Below are 24,034 nucleotides of genomic sequence, written 5' to 3'. Positions count from 1 at the left end.
AAACACATTAATAATACCTTCAACATCAGGCCCTACTCTGAGATGGTAAACATATTAAAACCTTCAACATCAGGCCCTACTCTGAGATGGTAAACACATTAATACTACCTTCAACGTCAGGCCCTACTCTGAGATGGTAAACACATTAATACTACCTTCAACGTCAGGCCCTACTCTGAGATGGTAAACACATGTAATACCTTCAACATCAGGCCCTACTCTGAGATGGTAAACACATTTAATACCTTCAACATCAGGCCCTACTCTGAGATGGTAAACACATGTAATACCTTCAACATCAGGCCCTACTCTGAGATGGTAAACACATTAATACCTTCAACATCAGGCCCTACTCTGAGATGGTAAACACATTAATACTACCTTCAACATCAGGCCCTACTCTGAGATGGTAAACACATTAATACCTTCAACATCAGGCCCTACTCTGAGATGGTAAACACATTAATAATACCTTCAACATCAGGCCCTACTCTGAGATGGTAAACACATTAATACCTTCAACATCAGGCCCTACTCTGAGATGGTAAACACATTAATAATACCTTCAACATCAGGCCCTACTCTGAGATGGTAAACACATTAATACCTTCAACATCAGGCCCTACTCTGAGATGGTAAACACATTAATACCTTCAACATCAGGCCCTACTCTGAGATGGTAAACACATTTAATACCTTCAACATCAGGCCCTACTCTGAGATGGTAAACACATTAATACCTTCAACATCAGGCCCTACTCTGAGATGGTAAACACATTAATACCTTCAACATCAGGCCCTACTCTGAGATGGTAAACACATTAATACTACCTTCAACATCAGGCCCTACTCTGAGATGGTAAACACATTAATACTACCTTCAACATCAGGCCCTACTCTGAGATGGTAAACACATTAATACCTTCAACATCAGGCCCTACTCTGAGATGGTAAACACATTAATACTACCTTCAACATCAGGATCTACTCTGAGATGGTAAACACATTAATACCTTCAACATCAGGCCCTACTCTGAGATGGTAAACACATTAATAATACCTTCAACATCAGGCCCTACTCTGAGGGGCTTTTTTATTTGATTGAATGAAATATTTATTAACAGTTTGCAGAATTACAGTACATTTCAAGCACAAACTCAATACAAAGACTGTTAACTGTGAGTGGACGACCCAATTAAGCATTACACTTGTTTACAACAGGGGCCACCATGTTCAATTCATCAAAACATTTAGAGACGTACAAATAGACACTTCTATAATAGCTAAAGAACAGAACAGGAATTAATCATAAAGGAGGTAAAAAGGGAAAAGAAACATATACAGTGAGGGGAAAAGGCAGGGGCCGGGGCTGAAATCCCATAAGAGGGCAATTTCGGACAAAAAAATATCAGATCTACAAGCTCTTGTAGAACACAAACTTGTGAGCTTGCAGATCAGCTATTTTTGGGGCACAACCCCAGCACTCTTTAGCTATAGAGATGCCGTGTGTAACGACATGGATTTAGAAACTAAGGGCATTTAGCATTTCTTCCACCATGTAGTATAAATGCTGCATTCGTGATCCTGAAAAGGGCAGTTGTTTTATAGACGGGCATAAAAGGGGCATGGGGCTGAAGCCCCCTTTCATGTCTATGTGCATGTCCGCGTCCCTGCGTGTACGCATGGAACGCAACGGACACCTCTTGTCATCGAACACATTCACGTCATATTTTTGACCTGATTTCAACGGCAAATATTGAGACGTGTGGGGACAAAAGCTGCATATAGGAGGGGCTAGCGCCCCTCAAAAATGAGGAAAGGGTGGATATAAAATCAAGGTACTTTATTAATAATGCTAAAAGACATTTCACTAAAGGAGTCTTCGTCGGGGGCAAGTATAGGCCGAGCCGAGTGCTCGGATCGCCTTATCGGATCTGTCTTAAAGGGACACTTCACCCTTTTTGCAAAAAAATATATGTTAATGACGTTTAGAAGCTTTAGATCACTTTCCTGGGGGTATTTATGTGTGTAATATGTGGTTTTAGTTATTTTAGATTATAGCAGTGAGCCTGTTGTCTCTGATGTCATGGACACTGGTCTCACTACCTTCCTGGACTACAATTCCCATAATTCTTTGGTGCACTGCTCCTCCTTGCGGATAGGGGGAGAGCTGTCTTACTGAGACAACATGTAGTCCAGGAAGGAAGTGAGCCCAGTGTCCATGACATCAGAGACAACAGGCTCACTGCTACAATCTAAAATATCTAAAACCACATATTCCATACATAAAGCCCCCCAGGAAAGTGTTCTAAAGCTTCTAAACGTCATTAACATATATTTTTTTGCAAAAAGGGTGAAGTGTCCCTTTAACCCATTTTGGGGCGGGAACCCCTTTTGGTGTTTTAAGCATTATGCTATGCTTTAGCTATTGAAAAATAGCAGACATACAAGCTCATAGCACGCCACCGAGTGGCGCGCTACGAGCTTGTAGGTCTGCTATTTTTTGAAAAAAATCGAAGAACCACTGACATAGAAACATAGCTTTTTTCAGAAAACTGTCAGGATGTAGAAGACATTTATAGAATCTGATCTCAGGTGAAAATGGGTCAATGCCTCCTGCCCCCCCTCCCCCCTCTCCCCCCCCCCCCCCCCCCTCCCAGGTCACCGACCTGGACGACGACGCCTCGTCTCCCACGGAGGAGTTCAAGGCGTTCGCGGGCCTGGACTCCTCGGGGATGAACCGCAGCCAGTCGGAGTACTGCAACGTGGGCTCCAAGACCTCCCTGACCAGCCACCCGGCCAAGAAGTACGTCCTGGACTTCATGAGGGTCCTGATCATGGACAACCTCTGCCAGACCCCCGCCTCCAAGCAGACGCCCGTCATCGACCTGCTGCTGGAGGTGAGGAGAGCGGCACGTTCACCACCTGGGAATGGTTTTTAGTGTTTTAGTCGACTAAAATATCATAGGATTTTTTTTTTTTTTTTTTTAATATATCTTTTTATTCTACGATTTTTGTAACCCATTTTTCACCTGGGAATGGTTTTTAGTGTTTTAGTCGACTAAAATATCATAGGATTTTAGTCGACTAAAATATCATAGGATGTTTTTATTTTATTTTATTAATATATCTTTTTATTCTACGGTTTTGTAACCCATTTTTCACCTGGGAATGGTTTTAGTGTTTTAGTCGACTAAAATATCATAGGATTTTAGTCGACTAAAATATCATAGGATTTATTTTTATTTTTAATTAATATATCTTTTTATTCTACGATTTTGTAACCCATTTTTCACCCCTGTGTCAATCATCTAATGTGATCCTGGGCTCTACACACCCTCCACCAACCTAGTCCCCATATATGGGGGACATGGGGAGAGCAACGGACTTGAACTCATGCTTCCTTCATGCCTGAGTGTCCAAGTTGCTCCTTTACACCTGACAGGGGGGAGTTTCCCTGGTTGGACGAAGCGCGTGGAAGGAACACGTTATTCCAACCAGTTCCTTTCCCCTCCATCAGGCGCCCCGGCTGGCCAGGGGGAGGCAGTTTAGAGACCAGTTCCTTTCCCCTCCATCAGGCGCCCCGGCTGGCCAGGGGGAGGCAGTATAGAGACCAGTTCCTTTCCCCTCCATCAGGCGCCCCGGCTGGCCAGGGGGAGGCAGTTTAGAGACCAGTTCCTTTCCCCTCCATCAGGCGCCCCGGCTGGCCAGGGGGAGGCAGTTCCTTCCCCCTCCATCAGGCGCCCCGGCTGGCCAGGGGGAGGCAGTTTAGAGACCAGTTCCTTTCCCCTCCATCAGGCGCCCCGGCTGGCCAGGGGGAGGCGGTATAGAGACCAGTTCCTTTAACCCTCCATCAGGCGCCCCGGCTGGCCAGGGGGAGGCAGTTCCATAGGATTTAAAAAATGACTGTTTTTACACTTGCTGAAAATAGCCGATCTACAAGCTCACAACGCGTCGCGCTGCGACGCGTTGTGAGCTTGTAGATCTGCTATTTTCAGCATGCAACCAAGTGCAAAGGGACTTATACTGTATCTCTTGTCCACTAGGCCCCTTCCTAGCATTTTAGTCTAGTTTTTATTTGTTGACGAAATTCTCAGTATATTTAGTCTTAGTTTTAATCACCATAGCTTAGTTTTTCATTTAGTTTTCCATTTCGTTTTTGTCAGTGCAAAAAAAGGTAGTCGACGAACATTTTTCGTCTTAGTTTTAGTCGAGGAAAACAAAACTGGTGAGGAACCACTGCGTTGCAGCCCCGCCCCCTCGAGGGACCCTGTTAATTTTCCTAAGACTTTTCAAAAAGTATTTATTTAAAGACGTTTACGCCGCGGACAAAGCCAACTGGAGTTGTGTGACAAATCATGACAACAAACGCAATGTTTTGGGCCGATCAAATAATTATAAAGAAGGAAAAAAACACCTTTTTGGTTTTCTTCTTTCAAATTTTTTGATTGGCCCAGAAACAATGTGTTTGTTGTCATGATTCGTCACACAACTCGTCACACAAACGTCTTTAAATAAATACTTTTGGAAATGTCTCTGAGGAAAATGAACAGGAAATTATTTCCTGGGTCCCTCGTAAGGGGGTTAGGGTTATTAACCGTTTCCGCGCCATTGCCGAAGCCTTTCGGCAATTTCAGTGGCTTCATGCTTGGCGTGCGACAGGTTTTGAAAGGGAAATAATGCTGTAAGTGTTGTGGTTGTTGTCTGAGCGCTCCACCAGGACCCAGCAGAAGGACTTTGCTGTAATAATACTAATGCTGTAATAATAATAATAATAATAATAATAATAATCAGGGCTGCACACAACTTTTTTGGTCTAGTACTCAGAGGAGCACCTGGAGGAGTTTCTTGGTGCTCCTAAAATGCGGCGACCCGTCTCGCCGGATGGATAAAAGAGGGATGAATAACTTATAGCAAAACGATATGTATTGGATGAGTGGGGAGTCAATGGAGGGTATTGCAACTCTAGATTTAGCCCTAGAATGACAACAACTTAATACTTCCTAAGGATAATATGAGCATCAAAGCAATATTTAGATTTTATTTTATTTTGTATTTAAATAACCGATCTACTAGTGTTGCTCACACACGTTGTGAGCTTGCAGATCAGCTATTTTTTTTAACATGCGACACATCGTACGGCGAAGCATACATCAGGCTTCACTTTTGTTTTTAGCTGAGGTGACGTAGTCAGACAGTCAGACACACATGGCTCCTCGGTGCAAAAATAAACAGTGTACACTACCCGACTTTACGATAATAACTATAAGGGACAGTATGTCGAGACACGGTGTTCATGTTGGGCAGCAGCAGTGCCAGTCTGCAATGCTTTAAACTCTTCCCACACCACTATGTCGGAACTAAAACCTTAGTACCCGTAAAAAGTCGGTGGCCGGTGCCTAGGCTGTGAGAGACGGCTGCGCAGTGCGCATCGCACACGAGCAACCATGCTGCTCCAGCACCCGGAAAACAAACACAAGCACAGCGGCAAATGGGAAGAGTGCAAAGCATCCAAAGCATGCCCTTTTACACGGGGGACTACAGACAGTAGTTTGCTATCTGAAACGGAGAAGACGAAACTAGTTGTGTCAGGTTTTCTCACCTCCTCCCAGCAGAAAGCACTGAAGCAGCATGGAATACTCCCCCTTTTGAGTAAGGATGCGCTGTGATTGGCCACAATGGCCAGTGCACTTGTGCAAGACGTGCTGTGATTGGCCTGTAGCCACTTGGGTGGCAGTCGGTGGGAAATGCTCTCGCCACAGAATGTACTAGTATTCTGGCCATAATAAATAATCATTCTGTGCGGCCCCGGCTGTTGGTACGCAGAAGCGCTTCCCGGCGCTTGATTGACAGCGCATTTTGAATTTTGACGACGCATGCGCGGTGGCGCACCACTTATGTGCAGCCCTGATAATAATGCTGTAATAATAATAATGCTGTAAGCGTTGTCGTTGTTGTCTGTTCCTCTCCAGGCCTCTCCACCAGGACCCAGCAGAAGGACTTTGCTGTAATAGTAATAATGCTGTAATAGTAATAATGCTGTAATAGTAATAATGCTGTAATAGTAATAATGCTGTAATAATAATAATGCTGTAATCATAATAATGCTGTAATCATAATAATGCTGTAATAATAATAATGCTGTAATAATAATAATACTGTAAGCGTTGTTCCTCTCCAGGTGTCTCCAGAGCGCTCTACCAGGACCCAGCAGAAGGAGTTTACTGTAATAATGCTGTAATAATACTGTAAGTGTTGTTCCTCTCCAGGCCTCTCCAGAGCGCTCTACCAGGACCCAGCAGAAGGAGTTTACTGTAATAATAATAATAATAATACTGTAAGTGTTGTTCCTCTCCAGGCGTCTCCAGAGCGCTCTACCAGGACCCAGCAGAAGGAGTTTCAGTCCTACATCCTGGACGGAGTCATGGAGCATCTTCTGGCTGCAGACGTCCTCCTAGGTGAGGAACACCACTTGGAGCACTTTAACCCATTCTGACCTGAGATCAGATTCATACGAGGTTTCCACTGGACACACACTGGTCTGATGAACCCATTCTGACCTGAGATCAGATTCTAAAAAAGTCAGTCGTTCTTCGATTTTTCAAAAATAGCAGACCTACAGCTTGTAGATCTGCTATTTGTCAATAGCTAAAGCATAACATGGTGCTAACACCAAAAGGGGTTCCCTCCCAGAAAGGGTTAAGCATTAGGCCTATGTTATACTTTAGCTATTGAAAAATAGCAGATCTACAAGCTCATACCGCGCCACCAAGTGGCGCGCTATGAGCTTGTAGGTCTGCTATTTATTTTTTTGTGAAATCGTGAAAATGTGCCTCAAATCTTTTGAATATTCTTTCAGAGGTTTTAGTTTTTAACTCAAATCTTTGCTTCTGGGGAGGTGAGAGGTCCCTGGAACAACATATTTTCAGATGGGCGGTCGGCGGCCAATTACATATAATTTTTTGGGGGTCCTTGACAAAATATTGAGCACCACTGATACAGTGGTGTAACATGAGGTTTTTCCAGAAAAAAGGGCTTTTTAAAAAGACGTCAGGCCTGAATGGGTTTTTACAAACATTACCTTAATCTATAGCATATAACACAGTGGCCCCTTTTCCACCGGTTGGTTCCCAGTGGGAACCGGTTCAGTTCTTTTTGGTTCTTAGTCCATGAGCCACAGCTCCAAAATTGGAACGTTAATTATGAATTGAGTGGAGCAAAACCATACCTATATTAGATTGTTATCACCATGAAACTTCCCCAATTGAGTACTTACACGAAGACAATGATTTATTGTATTACAAATTTTACATTTTTTAATATGCAAATGAGGCATTATGTAGGAAAATATGCAAAATAATCCAAAACATGAAAAAGCTACTACTGTGGAAGGGTTATCATGTATTATTTTACTTGTATTGATCCTATAAACAATTTAATACAGGGTATAGTTTGCCCACCAATTTTGGAGCTCTGGCTCATGGACTAAAAACCAAAAAGAACTGAACCGGTTCCCGTTGGGAACCAACCGGTGGAAAAGGGGTCTCTGTGTCCCGAGGTGAGTTTTCCCCTGACGGTGTGTGTGCTGTTCCCTGGGTTGTCTCTCTGCTCTGTAGGGGAAGACGCCTCTCTGCCCATCAGCAGTGGAGGAAGCTACCAGACGCTGGTCAACAACGTGTTCTACTTCACGCAGCGCGTGGTGGACAAACTGTGGCAGGGCATGTTCAACAAGGAGTCCAAGATGGTGGTGGACTTCATCGTCCAGCTCATAGGACAGGTATACGACCACGTCCAATCCTAGTGTCCAGCTCATAGGACAGGTACGACCACGGTCCAATCCTAGTGTCCACGTCTACAGGATGAGAACCAGGGGTTCACTCTTTTTTTTTTATGTCTCGAAATTGTTTATTACTTTTTGAGGGCCTATATTCAGACTGTAGTGTAGGTTTTTGACATGAATGGGGAATGAATGGGGAATTTACGTCATTAATTATGTGTCTGAGCAAATCGACATGTTACGTCACAGATGATATAATGCAGAGAAGCTTCCAAATAGTTTGGACACACTTGTAACACTAGTTATTGTAAATAACTAGATTGTAAATGTGAAAGTAATTCATATTTTCAGCTTTTTCTATTACGACCATTTCCAGACAGCTTTGGCTTTAACTTTATTATTATTATTAAATAAAAATGATGTAGCACTCTCGCTTGTACTCAATTTACAACCGCTTATCCGTAATCTGGTCACGGGGGCAACGGCTCCACCGGAGAGCTCCACTACCAGTACTATGCCGTGCAATTGAGTCTTGAGCAACATACCGTTGCTGTTGGGAGGAAACCTCATAACTCCATTTTGTGAGGTTTTAGATTTTCTTTTTTTATAAATCAGTGCTATTAAACTCCCTTTACGTCTGTGTGTTGTTTCGAAAATATTTAACCAATGGAAAGTAGTTAAAACGTGCTTTGGACAAAACCGTCCAAAGTTATGAGGTTTCATCCCGACAGCAGAGATATGCTATGTCCCTCCTCTAATCTTCTCTCTCTCTCTCTCTCTCTCTCTCTCTCTCTCTCTCTCTCTCTCTCTCTCTCTCTCTCTCTCTCTCTCTCTCTCTCTCTCTCTCTCTCTCTCTCTCTTCCCCCCCCCCCCCCCCAGTCTAAGCGGCGCTCCCAGGGTCTGTCCCTGGACTCCATCTACCACTGTCTGAACCGCACCGTGCTCTACCAGCTGTGTCGGCCGCACAAGACGGTGGCACAGCAGGTGGCGCTGTTGGACGCGCTCCGGGTGCTCACGGTGAACCGCAACCTGGTGCTGGGCCCCGGGAACCACGACCAGGACTTTGTGGCCTGCCTGGCCCACTGCTTCATCTGCCTGCACAGCGGAAGGTGAGGAGACGGTCTCTTATTGCTACTAGCTGTTAGCATGAACACACCGGAAGGTGAGGAGACGGTCTCTTATTGCTACTAGCTGTTAGCATGAACACAGCGGAAGGTGAGGAGACCGTCTCTTATTGCTACTAGCTGTTAGCATGAACACACCGGAAGGTGAGGAGACGGTCTCTTATTGCTACTAGCTGTTAGCATGAACACAGCGGAAGGTGAGGAGACCGTCTCTTATTGCTACTAGCTGTTAGCATGAACACACCGGAAGGTGAGGAGACGGTCTCTTATTGCTACTAGCTGTTAGCATGAACACAGCGGAAGGTGAGGAGACCGTCTCTTATTGCTACTAGCTGTTAGCATAAACACAGCGGAAGGTGAGGAGACGGTCTCTTATTGCTACTAGATGTTAGCATGAACACAGCGGAAGGTGAGGAGACGGTCTCTTATTGCTACTAGCTGTTAGCATAAACACAGCGGAAGGTGAGGAGACGGTCTCTTTTAACTCGTTTATCGCTACTAGCTGTTAGCATGAACACAGCGGAAGGTGAGGAGACGGTCTCTTTTAAGCCAGTGGTTGGCGGCGTGTTTCCTCCGCATCATCAGTGCCCATACCCGAGGCGTGGGTTGGCGAAATGGCCTTTCTGTGTGGAGTTTGCATGTTCTCCCCGTGTCCCCTAGGGTAGGTTAGCCTGGCTAATAAGCCAGACTCAAATCACACTGTCGTGTGGTATTTGAGTCTGGAGAGGCTGTGCATGGATCTTGTTTCCCGGGGGGCGCCGGGGCGGGTTCAAACATTTTCTCTTTGACGCAATTGGTCAGAGCTACTGTCAGTCAAAGGTCTCAAGCATTGAAAGTCACTGTACCAAAGCCCGCCCATATTGCATACCGTGTCCCGATTGGCCGTCCCAGTTCTCTGGTGTAGGAAATGGGCATACAATTGAGCCTCTCCAGACCGTAATCCGCCGGCAGGCAATTTCTTTTTGTGCCAACGGCTGATTCGGTCTGGCTTATTAGCCAGGCTAAGGGTAGGTACCCTCACATGTTATCCCCGTGTCCCCTAGGGTAGGTACCCTCACATGTTCTCCCCGTGTCCCCTAGGTTAGGTACCCTCACATGTTCTCCCCGTGTCCCCTAGGGTAGGTACCCTTACATGTTCTCCCCGTGTCCCCTAGGGTAGGTACCCTTACATGTTCTCCCCGTGTCCCCTAGGGTATGTAGGTACCCTCACATGTTCTCCCCGTGTCCCCTAGGGTAGGTACCCTCACATGTTCTCCCCGTGTCCCCTAGGGTAGGTACCCTCACATGTTCTCCCCGTGTCCCCTAGGGTAGGTACCCTCACGTGTTCTCCCCGTGTCCCCTAGGGTAGGTACCCTCACATGTTCTCCTCGTGTCCCCTAAGGTAGGTACCCTCACATGTTATCCCCGTGTCCCCTAGGGTAGGTTCCCTCACATGTTCTCCCCGTGTCCCCTAGGGTAGGTACCCTCACATGTTCTCCCCGTGTCCCCTAGGGTAGGTACCCTCACATGTTCTCCCCGTGTCCCCTAGGGTAGGTACCCTCACATGTTCTCCCTGTGTCCCCCTAGGGTAGGTACCCTCACATGTTCTCCCCGTGTCCCCTAGGGTAGGTACCCTCACAAAAAACATGCAGTAATCCTTGTCTCTATACTACCTCCCCCTGGCCAGCCTAACATTACACCTAGCTACATGTTTAAGCATTGATTTCATATTTACATGTCTTCTGTGGTCTCTAACATTACACCTAGCTACATGTTTATGCATTTATTTCATATTTACATGTCTTCTGTGGACTCTAACATTACACCTAGCTACATGTTTAAGCATTTATTTCATATTTACATGTCGATTTCAGCTCTGACACTTGCTTGCTCTAGTATGTGAAGTGTCTGTTTGTGCAATAAATTCATTTTGGAAAAAAAAAAGCTTTTCTCCTCTGCTGAAAAGCTGGAATTTGCGCGATGGCGGGCTCTCAGTCAAATCTGGTCACAATTTTGAGGCACTTTTACTTTACTATGTATACATGCATGTACATTTTTCATAGTCATCAGATTTTTGAAAGATTTGGACGAATAAACCTTTTATTGTTTCTGTGTGTGTGTGTGTGTGTGTGTGCGTGTGCGTGTGTGTGTGTGTGTAGTAGCGTGGAGGGGTTCGGCCTGGAGGCGGAGGCGAGGATGACCACGTGGCACGTCATGATCCCCGCCGAGAACGATGCTGACCACGCCCACAGCCAGGATGTCAGCGAAGGTAACACACACACACACACACACACACACACACACACACACAGCCAGGATGTCAGCGAAGGTAACACACACACACACACACACACACACACACACACACACACACAGAACGATGCTGACCACGCCCACAGCCAGGATGTCAGCGAAGGTAACACACACGCACACACACACACACTCACACACACACACACACACACACACACACACACACACACACACAGCCAGGATGTCAGCGAAGGTAACACACACGTACAGATATAGACAGAGTCATTATTATGATGATGATGATCTTTATTCATAGAGAACCTTTCATGACGCAGCTCAAAGAACAAACGAGACAAATACGTCAAATAAAATGAGTTTTAAATCAAAACAGGATTAACGTTAAGACAATAAAACAAGAGCAAGGAGCATAAGACCGGTAGCAAATGCACTTAAACATAGGTAATATTCCGTTCCAGCCACACTGTGGAATGAACTCCCACCTCATGTCGGAGCTACTCAAACCTCGCCTGTGTTTAAATCACGTCTGAAAACTCACATGTACTCCTTGGCGTTCGAACATGCCGATTAACTTTACTTTACTTGAGTAAAACTGGCTAGTGACGGTAGACCATAGCACCGCTGAACACGTTGTGGCCGCTGTTCTCATTGGAGAGCGTCCAGCCGGCGGGCAGGCGCACGGAAACACCCGTTGTCCTGGAGAAACGCGCGGTGAACGCGTGATGGACGTACTCCACCCGTCCAGGACCACCGGACCCACAGACGTGGAACAGACTCGTCTCTCCACTCGTTGTTATCTGAATGCACTGAGTCTCTGACGAGGCTGCCGGAGCCACGTACGCTGCAGAGAACCTGAAGTGGTAGACTCCAGGTGTTCGTACCCAGTAGATGCCTGTTTGGGACAGAAAAAAATCACACCTGTGTGAACCGAGTGGTGCAACTCTCCTCTCTCTCTCTCTCTCTCTCTCTCTCTCTCTCATTGGAATGACTTAATCACCACCACCTACCTGTGGATGGATCGTAAGCGCCGATGATGTCGGTGAACTCTCTGTCATAGACCACCGTAGTGTCAGAACCAAAGGGTCCGACATCCCCAGAATGACTCAAACCAGCAGAGAAGGCACAGTTGTGTTTCATCCTCTGGTCTGTCAACAAAAGAGAAGCAAATTCTTTGTTATATTTTAAACTCATACCCGGTAAATTAAAAGTTCAGTTTGACCCACCAGTTTTGGAGATATGGCTTATAGAGTAATGTCTTGCAGAGAAACAGAGAGTTGAGAAAACAGGCTTGAAAGGTTCACTTCTGTGGACTAACATTACACCTATAGCTAAATGTTTAAGCATTTATTTCATATTTGCATGTCTTCTGTGGTCTCTAACATTACACCTAGCTATACATGTCTAAGCATTTATTTCAAATTTACATGTCTTCTGTGGACTCTAACATTACACCTAGCTACATGTTTAAGCATTTATTTCATATTTACATGTCTTCTGTGGACTCTAACATTACACCTAACTACATGTTTAAGCATTTATTTCATATTTACATGTCTTCTGTGGTCTCTAACATTACACCTATAGCTACATGTTTAAGCATTTATTTCAAATTTACATGTCTTCTGTGGACTCTAACATTACACCTAACTACATGTTTAAGCATTTATTTCAGACATGCTCTAGTATGTGAAGAGTCTGCCTGCGCTATTAATTAACTCATTTTGGGAAAGAAATAAAGTTTTTCTTCCGGAAGCTGGAATGTGCGTGTTGGTCTCAGTCAAATCTGGTCACATATTAGGAAACAAATAGAAAATAAAGACATTGTTTAACCTTGTAAGAAAAGGCTGGAGAAGGTCAACATGTCTTGCAGCTGGTTCATACTGGCAGTGAGGCTTTCTGCCGTGGACTGCTGAGCACGCTGGGCTGAAACAAAAACAAATAATAATAATAATAATAATAATATATAATTTATCTTCTTCCGCCACAAGCTTTTTTTCACATTTTTTTATTTAACTGCATTGCAAAAGAAGTAGCATTACTTTTGACAGTGCAGAAACATAATTGCCTTCCTTGATGTATTAATAAGCATCAACGACCATCATCACCTGGGTACAGTCACAGACACACACAGCTCCCCTCTACAGTCACAGACACACACAGCTCCCCTCTACAGTCACAGACACACACAGCTCCCCTCCTACAGTCACAGACACACACAGCTCCCATACTACAGTCACAGACACACACAGCTCCCCTCTACAGTCACAGACACACACAGCTCCCCTCTACAGTCACAGACACACACAGCTCCCCTACTACAGTCACAGACACACACAGCTCCCCTCTACAGTCACAGACACACACAGCTCCCCTCTACAGTCACAGACACACACAGCTCCCCTCTACAGTCACAGCTCCCCTCTACAGTCACAGACACACACAGCTCCCCTACTACAGTCACAGACACACACAGCTCCCCTCTACAGTCACAGACACACACAGCTCCCCTCCTACAGTCACAGACACACACAGCTCCCCTACTACAGTCACAGTCACACACAGCTCCCCTCTACAGTCACAGACACACACGGCTCCCCTCTACAGTCACAGACACACACAGCTCCCCTCTACAGTCACAGACACACACAGCTCCCCTACTACAGTCACAGACACACACAGCTCCCCTCTACATTCACAGACACACACAGAGCTGAAAATTCAAAAAAATCCAATGGCAGTCCCTCGGTCAAATTTGGTCACAGTCTAAATGGGTTAAATTGGCTTTCAGGCAGCCATACTTTACCAACCGTTGGCTTCTTCCTCCATTTGCCTCAGCCTGTCTCTCTGTTCCACCACCATGCGTCCCAGCGTCTCCACCTGGCTCCATATATGGGGCGTTGAGGCGTCACCCGGTTCACCGGGTAGCGACCCTGTGTCTTTCTCCACCTGGCTCCATATATGGGGCGTCGAGGTGTCACCGGGTAGCGACCCTGTGTCTCCCAGAGCAGCCCAGGCCCCAGACAGGCAGAGCAGTAAAACAGACAATGCTCCAAAGCTCTCCATTCTGAATATCGGTGACTTAACCATATCGCCAAAGCAGCGTAGCTTTTATGCTCCCCCCGTCTCATAAACTATGACATCATGAACATGATCATCATTGGACATTGTACCCAGTGGAAGGTTATCGTGCTGTGACACCACGTAGAAATGCCAGGAACATCTGAGAAGAAGTACAGATTGTTTCCTGGTGCTGTTCTACATCCTGATAGTTTAAAAATAGCAGACCTACAAGCTCGTATGAGCTTTTAAATCTGCTATTTTTTTCAATAGCTAAAGCATAACATAATGCTAACACCAAAAGGGGTTCCCGCCCAGAATTTTTAAACATCTGTTTATTATGATTTTTGGCATAAAAGCATTTCAGTAGTGATTTACCAGAAAATGACAGATCGGACAAAAAATAGCAAAAAAAAACATACAAACAAGAGACTTACAATAAAAAGAGACAACATCACAATCAAGTCTAAAAAACATTTCTGATATGGAAAATAAGACATACTGTATGCATACATGTGTACCCTCATAGACAATGTAAACATACATACAGTATACACATATCAAACACTCATAGGTACATTAATTAGATGTTTAAGATGACATTACGGGGCAGAACAACATTGAATTCCACCACTTCAGTCCAACGTAACAAGCATCCCAATAATGGGCGACCAGATTTTTAGATAAAGGGTTAAGCACCTTTTTGAGAGAGAAAACGCACACGTTGAATACAACTGTGTGACTAAACAATCCTCCCGTTTACGCAGTCAGTCGCTTGGTGTCATGCTGTCCGTTGTTCCAGTCATATCAAAGATATACCGGAATACAGTGACGTCCTTGCTGTCAGGCCCGTAACCTCGCGCCTCCCTCTTTCATCTCTTTATGTCATGTCATAAATATGTCCACTATTTTTATATGACTTCATAAGCAGGAACTGGGGATGGCAATGAAGGACCGGGAAGTCTTGAGAGGCGTGGTATTGTTGTGAAATCCACAATCTCGACCGACCGCACGCGAGCAAGATGGTGGGGGTGGTGAGGGTCAGGCCAAAGCATTTTATTGAATACGTGCTGCAAATCAATGGCATTTCCTGTTAACCCATTCTGACCTGAGATCAGATTCTAAAAAATGTCTTCTACATCCTGACAGTTTTCATTCTGACCTGAGATCAGATTCTAAAAATGTCTTTTACATCCTGACAGTTTTCATTCTGACCTGATTTTTCAAAAATAGCAGACCTACAATCTCGTAGCGCGCCACTCGGTGGCGCGCTATGAGCTTGTAGATCTGCTATTTTTCAATAGCTAAAGCACGACATGATGCCAACACCAAAATGGGCTCTCGCCCAAAATGGGTTAAACATCTCATGGATTGTACAGTAGAGCTCTTATCTCTTCTAGGACGGGAGGGCCAACGTTGAGCAAGGAATGGTGGAGAAACCATCTTATCTACTGTACTGTACTGTAATGTTTCCCGTTCAGAAACAATCTTATCTGCTGTGGATCCAATGTTTCCTGTTCTCGACTGCTCGTATGTGTCCTATTCACTTTAATGTGACTCATAGGATCCATCACACTACAGGGCTAAGGTCACTATAGATTATTCCCAGAATTAAACGACTTCTTGGCTTCTCGGTGCCTTTTGGTGTCCCGTGGTGAACAGATTTAACAGATTCTTCTCGGTGCCTTTTGGTGTCCTGTGGTGAACAGATTTAACAGATTCTTCTCGGTGCCTTTTGGTGTCCTGTGGTGAACAGATTTAACAGATTCTTCTCGGTGCCTTTTGGTGTCCTGTGGTGAACAGATTTAACAGATTCTTCTCGGTGCCTTTTGGTGTCCTGTGGTGAACAGATTTAACAGATTCTCTTCTCGGTGCCTTTTGGTGTCCTGTGGTGAACAGATTTAACAGATTCTCTTCTCGGTGCCTTTTGGTGTCCTGTGGTGAACAGATTTAACAGATTCTTCTCGGTGCCTTTTGGTGTCCCGTGGTGAACAGATTTAACAGATTATTCTCGGTGCCTTGGTGTCCCGTGGTGAACAGATTTCACAGATTCTTCTCGGTGCCTTGGTGTCCCGTGGTGAACAGATTTAACAGATTATTCTCGGTGCCTTGGTGTCCTGTGGTGAACAGATTTAACAGATTCTTCTCGGTGCCTTGGTGTCCCGTGGTGAACAGATTTAACAGATTCTTCTCGGTGCCTTTTGGTGTCCCGTGGTGAACAGATTTAACAGATTATTCTCGGTGCCTTTTGGTGTCCCGTGGTGAACAGATTTAACAGATTCTTCTCGGTGCCTTGGTGTCCCGTGGTGAACAGATTTAACAGATTATTCTCGGTGCCTTGGTGTCCCGTGGTGAACAGATTTAACAGATTCTTCTCGGTGCCTTGGTGTCCCGTGGTGAACAGATTTAACAGATTCTTCTCGGTGTCCTGTGGTGAACAGATTTAACAGATTCTTCTCGGTGCCTTTTGGTGTCCCGTGGTGAACAGATTCTTCTCGGTGCCTTGGTGTCCCGTGGTGAACAGATTTAACAGATTCTTCTCGGTGCCTTTTGGTGTCCCGTGGTGAACAGATTTAACAGATTCTTCTCGGTGCCTTTTGGTGTCCCGTGGTGAACAGATTTAACAGATTCAAGAGGCCGACTTGGTCTTTCTTCCCTCGTAGCCAAACGCGCACTGGAAGAGCCTTTTAACCATCCTGGTTAAAAGACCTTTAACCAGGTTAAAACCAGGTTAAGACCTTTACCCTGGTTAAAAGACCTGTAGCCAGGTTAAAACCAGGTTAAGACCTGTAATCCTGGCTCTGTTTAGAAACTAAAATCCCGTTCACACTTAGAGGTTTCTTGAATAACTTTTACAGAACCTGAAATCCTTTTTCCTTTTTTATATCAACTCCTTAACTGCAGTTTATTTAAACCCACATGATTAACCCCACCTTTGTGTAGAGCCCAGGATAACATTAGACGATTGACACGGGGGTGAAAAATGGGTTACAAAATCGTGGGATAAAAAATATATATAAAAAAAAAAAAACACCCCACCTTTTTCCCCCACCTAATTATGTCCAAATTTGAATGACCTTTCTTGTTTCTCTCTTGGTATTCAGACAGCCAGCAGTGGGTAGAACGCTCCCAAAAAACCTATCGTCTCTGTGTACATCTAAGGGGCCACAATCTGCATTCAAAGATGTTCCTAGAAGCTTTTGTCATTGGTCGAGAAAGAAAACCCGGTCGCAATGACTAACCAATCAGGAAGTAGACAGGCAAATCAACCAATGACAAAGCTTCTAGGACAACCTTTTTAATGCAGTGTACGGCCTGTGTCGCAGAGACAACACTTTTGTTGGGAGCGTTTTACCCATTCTGACCTGAGATCAGATTCATACGAGGTTTCCACTGGACACACACTGGTCTGATTAACCCATTCTGACCTGAGATCAGATTCTAAAAATGTCAGCCGTTCTTCGATTTTTCAAAAATAGCAGACCTACAAGCTCATAGCACGCCACTCGGTGGCGTGCTATGAGCTTGTAGATCTGCTATTTTTCAATAGCTAAAGCATAACATGATGCCAACACCAAAATGGGTTCCCGTTCAGAATGGGTTAAAATGTTGACATATTATTGCTTAGAGCAGGTTTAATGCTTCTTCAATAATCCAGATTTTGAATATCCTAAAAAATGTTTTTTTTTCTTCTCAAATACTGGATGTGCCAAATAGTCTAGTTTATGGACAGAAACACATCATCATTGGTCTTATAGATCAGATTACATATCCTATAATATGTAAATATAATCAGCAAAACAATATAAACATTTATTTTGAATTTGAGTTTGACGGGATGAATATCGGCCTCACTGGAGCTGAAGATTAGATCGTACGAGTACGAATAGGAATGGCCACAATGTAGAAATACTCTGTTCAGAGCATAGACTGTAAAAAATATGGACAAAGCGTTCCCCGGGTCTAACATGGATGTAAAATGAAGCCAGTAATTCCTTGCACTGTAAGTCGCCATCTTTCTTGATCCGTTTGGGCCCAGCTGGCCCATTGGCTGGCCCAGACAACGAGGCGGGACTTCCCCCCTTCTTCTCCGTTGGTTTTTATTTTGACTCGAGTGGGAGGGGGATCCCGATCATAGACTGTAACGGTAGCCACGCCCCTCAGAACATACGCAACTTTATGGTCATTTTTTTAAATAAATGGGACCATAATTTTCCAAAAAGAATATTATGACATTAGAAATGAGACTTTAAACTAGTGACTGGAAGTAGAAAGTATCCATGACCATGTTTATTAAGGTAATACAGTCTAGGTGAAGTTGGGCCCAAATACATGGACTTCTATGGGGCTATGGGGTTTTTTGGGCCCAATGACAGACAGCGCCACAACAGGCCATTATATGAACTTTCAGGAAGTCAGGATTTCCTTAGTGGCTTCACAAAATATCTGTCTGACTGCCCCCCTGGTTCAGAGTAAAGGTTTATTCAAAATATTCAAAAAGTGATTCAAAGTTTAACTCGGGTAAAAGTACAAAAGTATTGGCGTCAAGATATGATTAAAGTAAAGTACCAACATTAAAAGTAATAACACTTATATAATAATTATATTTATAATCGTTTCAAATAGATTAATATAAACGACATGCATCTCACTGCAAGTCAAATTTAACCCATTCTGAACGGGAACCCAATTTTGGTGTCAGCATCATGTTATGCTTTTAGCTATTGAAAAATAGCAGATCTACAAGCTCGTAGCGCGCCACCGAGTGGCGCGCTACGAGCTTGTAGGTCTGCTATTTTTTGAAAAATCGAAGAACGACTGACATTTTTTTTTTAAATCTGATCTCAGGTCAGAATGGGTTTTAATCAGACCAGTGTGTGTCCCAGTGGAAACCTCGTATGAATCTGATCTCGGGTCAGAATGGGTTAAATGTCCAGTGTCCACCTCTGCTAGTAGGCGACCAGAGCAGCGCTGAAGGTGTTGTGGGCGCTGTTCTTCGTGCAGAGCGTCCAGTTCTCGGGCACGGACACGAACACCATCACGCCCTCGGTCAGCCGCGCCCTGACCTCGTGAGAGACGCGTTCCACCCGCCCGGGGCGGTCCGACCCGCAGACGTGGAACAGACTCTGCAGCTGTTTGTCGCCGGGTACGCTGGACGTACGCAGGATCTCGATGCACTCGTCCTCTGTCGCGGTCGCGTTCGCCGGTTCGTCCTCTGTCGCGTTCGCCGGTTCGTCCTCTGTCGTGGTCTCGTTCGCCGGCGCGATGTAAGCTACGGAAAGGCTGAAGTGATAGACTCCTCCGATAAATGTCCTGTAGATACCTTTTGAGAGAAGACACACACACACACAACGACGCACATTTAATACAACTGTGACCAGATTTGACTGAGAGCCTTGCCATCTCGCAAATTCCAGCTTTTCACCGGAGATTTTCAAAATGAGTTAATAGCACAGGCAGACTCTTCACATACTAGAGCATGTCTGAAATCGACATTTTTGGAAAGATCGTGAAAATAAATGCTTAAACATGTAGCTAGGTGTAATGTTAGAGTCCACAGAAGACATGTAAATATGAAATAAATGCTTAAACATGTAGCTATAGGTGTAATGTTAGAGTCCACAGAAGACATGTAAATATGAAATAAATGCTTAAACATGTAGCTATAGGTGTAATGTTAGAGACCACAGAAGACATGTAAATATGAAATAAATGCTTAAACATGTAGCTAGATGTAATGTTAGAGACCACAGAAGACATGTAAATATGATATAAATGCTTAAACATGTAGCTAGGTGTAATGTTAGAGACCACAGAAGACATGTAAATATGAAATAAATGCTTAAACATGTAGCTAGGTGTAATGTTAGAGTCCACAGAAGACATGTAAATATGAAATAAATGCTTAAACATGTAGCTATAGCTGTAATGTTAGAGTCCACAGAAGACATGTAAATATGAAATAAATGCTTAAACATGTAGCTGTAGGTGTAATGTTAGAGTCCACAGAAGACATGTAAATATGAAATAAATGCTTAAACATGTAGCTGTAGGTGTAATGTTAGAGACCACGGAAGACATGTAAATATCAAATAAATGCTTAAACATGTAGCTAGGTGTAATGTTAGAGTCCACAGAAGACATGTAAATATGAAATAAATGCTTAAACATGTAGCTATAGGTGTAATGTTAGAGACCACAGAAGACATGTAAATATGAAATAAATGCTTAAACATGTAGCTATAGGTGTAATGTTAGAGACCACAGAAGACATGTAAATATGAAATAAATGCTTAAACATGTACCGTAATTTCCGGACTATAAGCCGCACCTGAATATAAGCCGCACCTGAATATAAGCCGCACCAGCCAAATTTAGGGAAAATCCCATATACAAGCCGCACCGGACTATAAGCCGCACCGGACTATAAGCCGCAGCTACGTTAGCTCAGAGCCTTAGATGGCTCTGCGTTAGCTGTAAAAATCCATAGATTAGCCGCACCGTTGTATAAGCCGCAGGGTTCAAATCATGGGTAAAAAGCCGCGGCTTATAGTCCGGAAATTACGGTAGCTAGGTGTAATGTTAGAAACCACAGAAGTGAACCTTTCAAGCCCGTTTTCTCAACTGACTTAATCAGACCAGTGTGTGTCCAGTGGAAACCTCGTATGAATCTGATCTCGGGTCAGAATGGGTTAATGGCCACCTACCTGTGGATGGATCGTAAAAGCCGTAGTCATTAATGAACACCTGGTCGTAGACCATTAACCCTTCGATAGGTCGACCATCACTGCGGTCACCCAGACCAGCAGAGAACCCACCGATGTGTCCGGGCGTGCCTGCACGTCAACAAAAGGAGAAGCAAATGGTTTATTTTATATAAACTCGTACCCGGTTAAATTAAACTATTGTCAGAGCTATAGCACATGTTCATCGCAGTGTGACAGGCCGTTGAAGCTTATTATACTGTAGATATGTGATTTCTTTACATTTCCGTTTAACCCATTTAGGCCTGACGTCGAAATAATAAATAAAGGTCTTCTGAAAGAATATATATTCAAAACTGCCTCCCCCTGGCCAGCCGGGGCGCCTGATGGAGGGGAAAGGAACTGGTTGGAATAACGTGTTCCTTCCACGCGCTACGTCCAACCAGGGAAACTCCCCCCTGTCAGATGTAAAGGAGCAACTTGGACAATCAGGCATGAAGGAAGCATGAGTTCAAGTCCGTTGCTCTCCCCTTGTCCCCCATATATGGGGACTAGGTTGGTGGAGGGTGTGTAGAGCCCAGGATCACATTAGATGATTGACACAGGGGTGAAAAATGGGTTACAAAATCGTGGGATAAAAATAATAATAATATTGTGGGGTCTGGTGAGCGACCCCCGCGATGGTAAGTGCGTTGCCAGGGCAACCAGGCACGCTGTCAGACAGAAGACGCCTCGGGCCGTTAGGAACGCCCTCCTCCGCCAGATTGAGCTGATTGACGGACCGCACCCAAACCAGCAAGCGGCCACACCCGGCGTATAAAAGGAAGACTTATGTCAGTCTGACAGCGGCTGGTTCACACACGCTCAAGGAGGCACGCACAAGTACGCCGTCGGGGGGTTTTATAGGACCCGTCCGGGGTTATGTCCGAGGGACACAACCCACGGGACTGGATGAAGGACATGCAGGATCGGTCCAGGGTTATGTCCGAGGGACAGAATCCGCGGGACCGTATCGAGGAAATGTAGGAACAGGCGTTCCGGTTCTCATGTATAGGGCTCAGGGACGAAGCCAGCCCCGCCCGCGACGGCGACGTGAGAACCACAGAGATTGAGGTCGGAAAGAAACCTCTAATTCTTTCTATAACATTGAGTTCCAGCTCTCACGTATCGGGCTACGGGAAGAAGCCAGGCCCGCCACAGACGGCGACGTGAGAACTACAGACTGTGAGGTCGGGAAGAAACATATTAACTCTTTATATAATATTGAGAACCACAGATAATCAGAAGAGGAGTCCAGTTTCCACGGACCGTGCTGCGGGAAGGAGGCTACCCCGCCACAGCGACGAGGACGAGGAAACTACAGACAATAAGGTCGGAGAGAAACTTATTATTCTTTATATAATTCTGAGACATTGCATTGAGGCCTGTCTAGCAAACAGGCACTCATTATAGACGCAGGATCGGCTTGAAGACTTGCGCTCTTTTGGAGCTGAACCCCCGCTATGGGAGAAGATCCTCTACAGTAAAGGCTAAATACTGACGACGTCACGAAGCAAGACTCCGCCGTCATATATTATTATTATTATTGTTTCTTATTATAAAGAGTTCTCCAGTGAGGAGAAGGACGACAAGAGACTATACAACCTGAGTTGAAACTAATATTCTCTTTCTCGTCCACCTCCAGGCTGTGGAAGAAGCCTGACAATCAACCCGACTGTATTGGAATATAAATACCAGAAAACCCACGTGGGGTTTTCTAAGTGTTTGTGAATAATTTGTATGAAATACTGCTATGATTTATGGGATTGAAAATAAACCAGCGTTTTTTAAGTGCTGCAATACCGTGTCCCGCCTGTTGATGACCACACAGACCTCACAATATATATTCAAAGATTTGTGCCGCATTTTCACGACTTTTCAAAAATAGCAGACCCAGAAGCTCGTAGAGATCAAATCTAGTCGCATACAGTGGTGTTCTTGTGAGTGAATTTGTGAACATTAACATGTCCGTACTTACTGGTCTCTATGGTGGACAGCTGTGCGCGCCCTGGGGGGGAAAAAAACACAAAGTATTAACCCATTCTGACCTGAGATCAGATTCACACGAGGTTTCCACTGGACACACACTGGTCTGATGAACCCATTCTGACCCGAGATCAGATTCTAAAAAAATGTCAGTCGTTCTTCGATTTAAAAAAAATAGCAGACCTACAAGCTCGTATCGCGCCACTCGGTGGCGCGATATGAGCTTGTAGATCTGCTATTTTTCAATAGCTAAAGCATAGCATGATGCTGACACCAAAATGGGTGCCCGTTCAGAATGGGTTAAAGGACAACTTTAGTTTTAGGTTGTTATTAGAGAAAGTAAAAGATGAGTACATTTCTTTTCATTTGCTGCTTTTTCTTTTTCGTTTTAGGGATTTTAGCTCTTTTTGACAGGGGGGCGGGGGCATTTGAGCATGTAAATTATATATTTTTTGTACAACATTGTATGGTGATTTATTTTTTTACTATAGTCCTAATAAACCCCAGGAAATTACATCTGGCCACAGAAGATCACAGGATCTACTGAATGTGAAGGTAGCCTACATGGGGGAAGGCTTATACTGTGTATGTATAGGCTCAATATGTCAGTTTGACACATTCAGTAGATCCTGTGATCTTTTGTGGTCAGATGTAATTTATTGGGGTCTAGTAGGACTAATTTATTATGTAAATAATAAAATAATAAAATAAATAAAATGTGTAAAAAAATACATATTTAGCCCCATGTTTGAATGCCCCCGCCCCCCCTATCAAAAACAGCTAAAATCCAAGAAAGCTAAAAATGAAAAAAATAACACTCATCTTTTAGTTTCTCTAATAACAACCTAAAACATGAACCATTGGTTGAAAAAAACTAAAGTTGTCCTTTAAGCATTATGTTATACTTTAGCTATTGAAAAATAGCAGATCTACGAGCTTGTAGATCTGCTATTTTTTTTTAAATCGTGAAAATGTGGCGCAAATATTTGAAAATATATTCTTTCGGAGCGAACGATTTGAACTCAAATATCAGCTTCTTATTTTCAGATGGGGGTCGACGGCCAATCACATAACATTTGTGGGGTCCTTGACTCCTT

General features: G+C 44.3%; 1 protein-coding gene across 1 annotated transcript in view; it reads left to right on the top strand.

Annotated features, from left to right (window-relative positions):
• LOC310867236 (WD repeat and FYVE domain-containing protein 3-like) overlaps window positions 1-24,034 on the top strand; it is a 212,651-nt gene that overhangs the window by 126,776 nt on the left and 61,841 nt on the right. Inside the window, 5 exon segments of the mRNA XM_083777127.1 lie at window positions 2,661-2,900; window positions 6,359-6,458; window positions 7,617-7,777; window positions 8,657-8,886; window positions 11,040-11,149. Coding sequence (XP_083633253.1) covers window positions 2,661-2,900; window positions 6,359-6,458; window positions 7,617-7,777; window positions 8,657-8,886; window positions 11,040-11,149 — 841 coding nt within the window.

The sequence above is a fragment of the Protomyctophum parallelum genome, assembly GCF_964188405.1.
Source record: "Protomyctophum parallelum genome assembly, chromosome: 11".
In the NCBI taxonomy this organism is placed as follows: Eukaryota; Metazoa; Chordata; class Actinopteri; order Myctophiformes; family Myctophidae; genus Protomyctophum; species Protomyctophum parallelum.
This window is presented reverse-complemented; position numbering and strand designations above follow the sequence as displayed.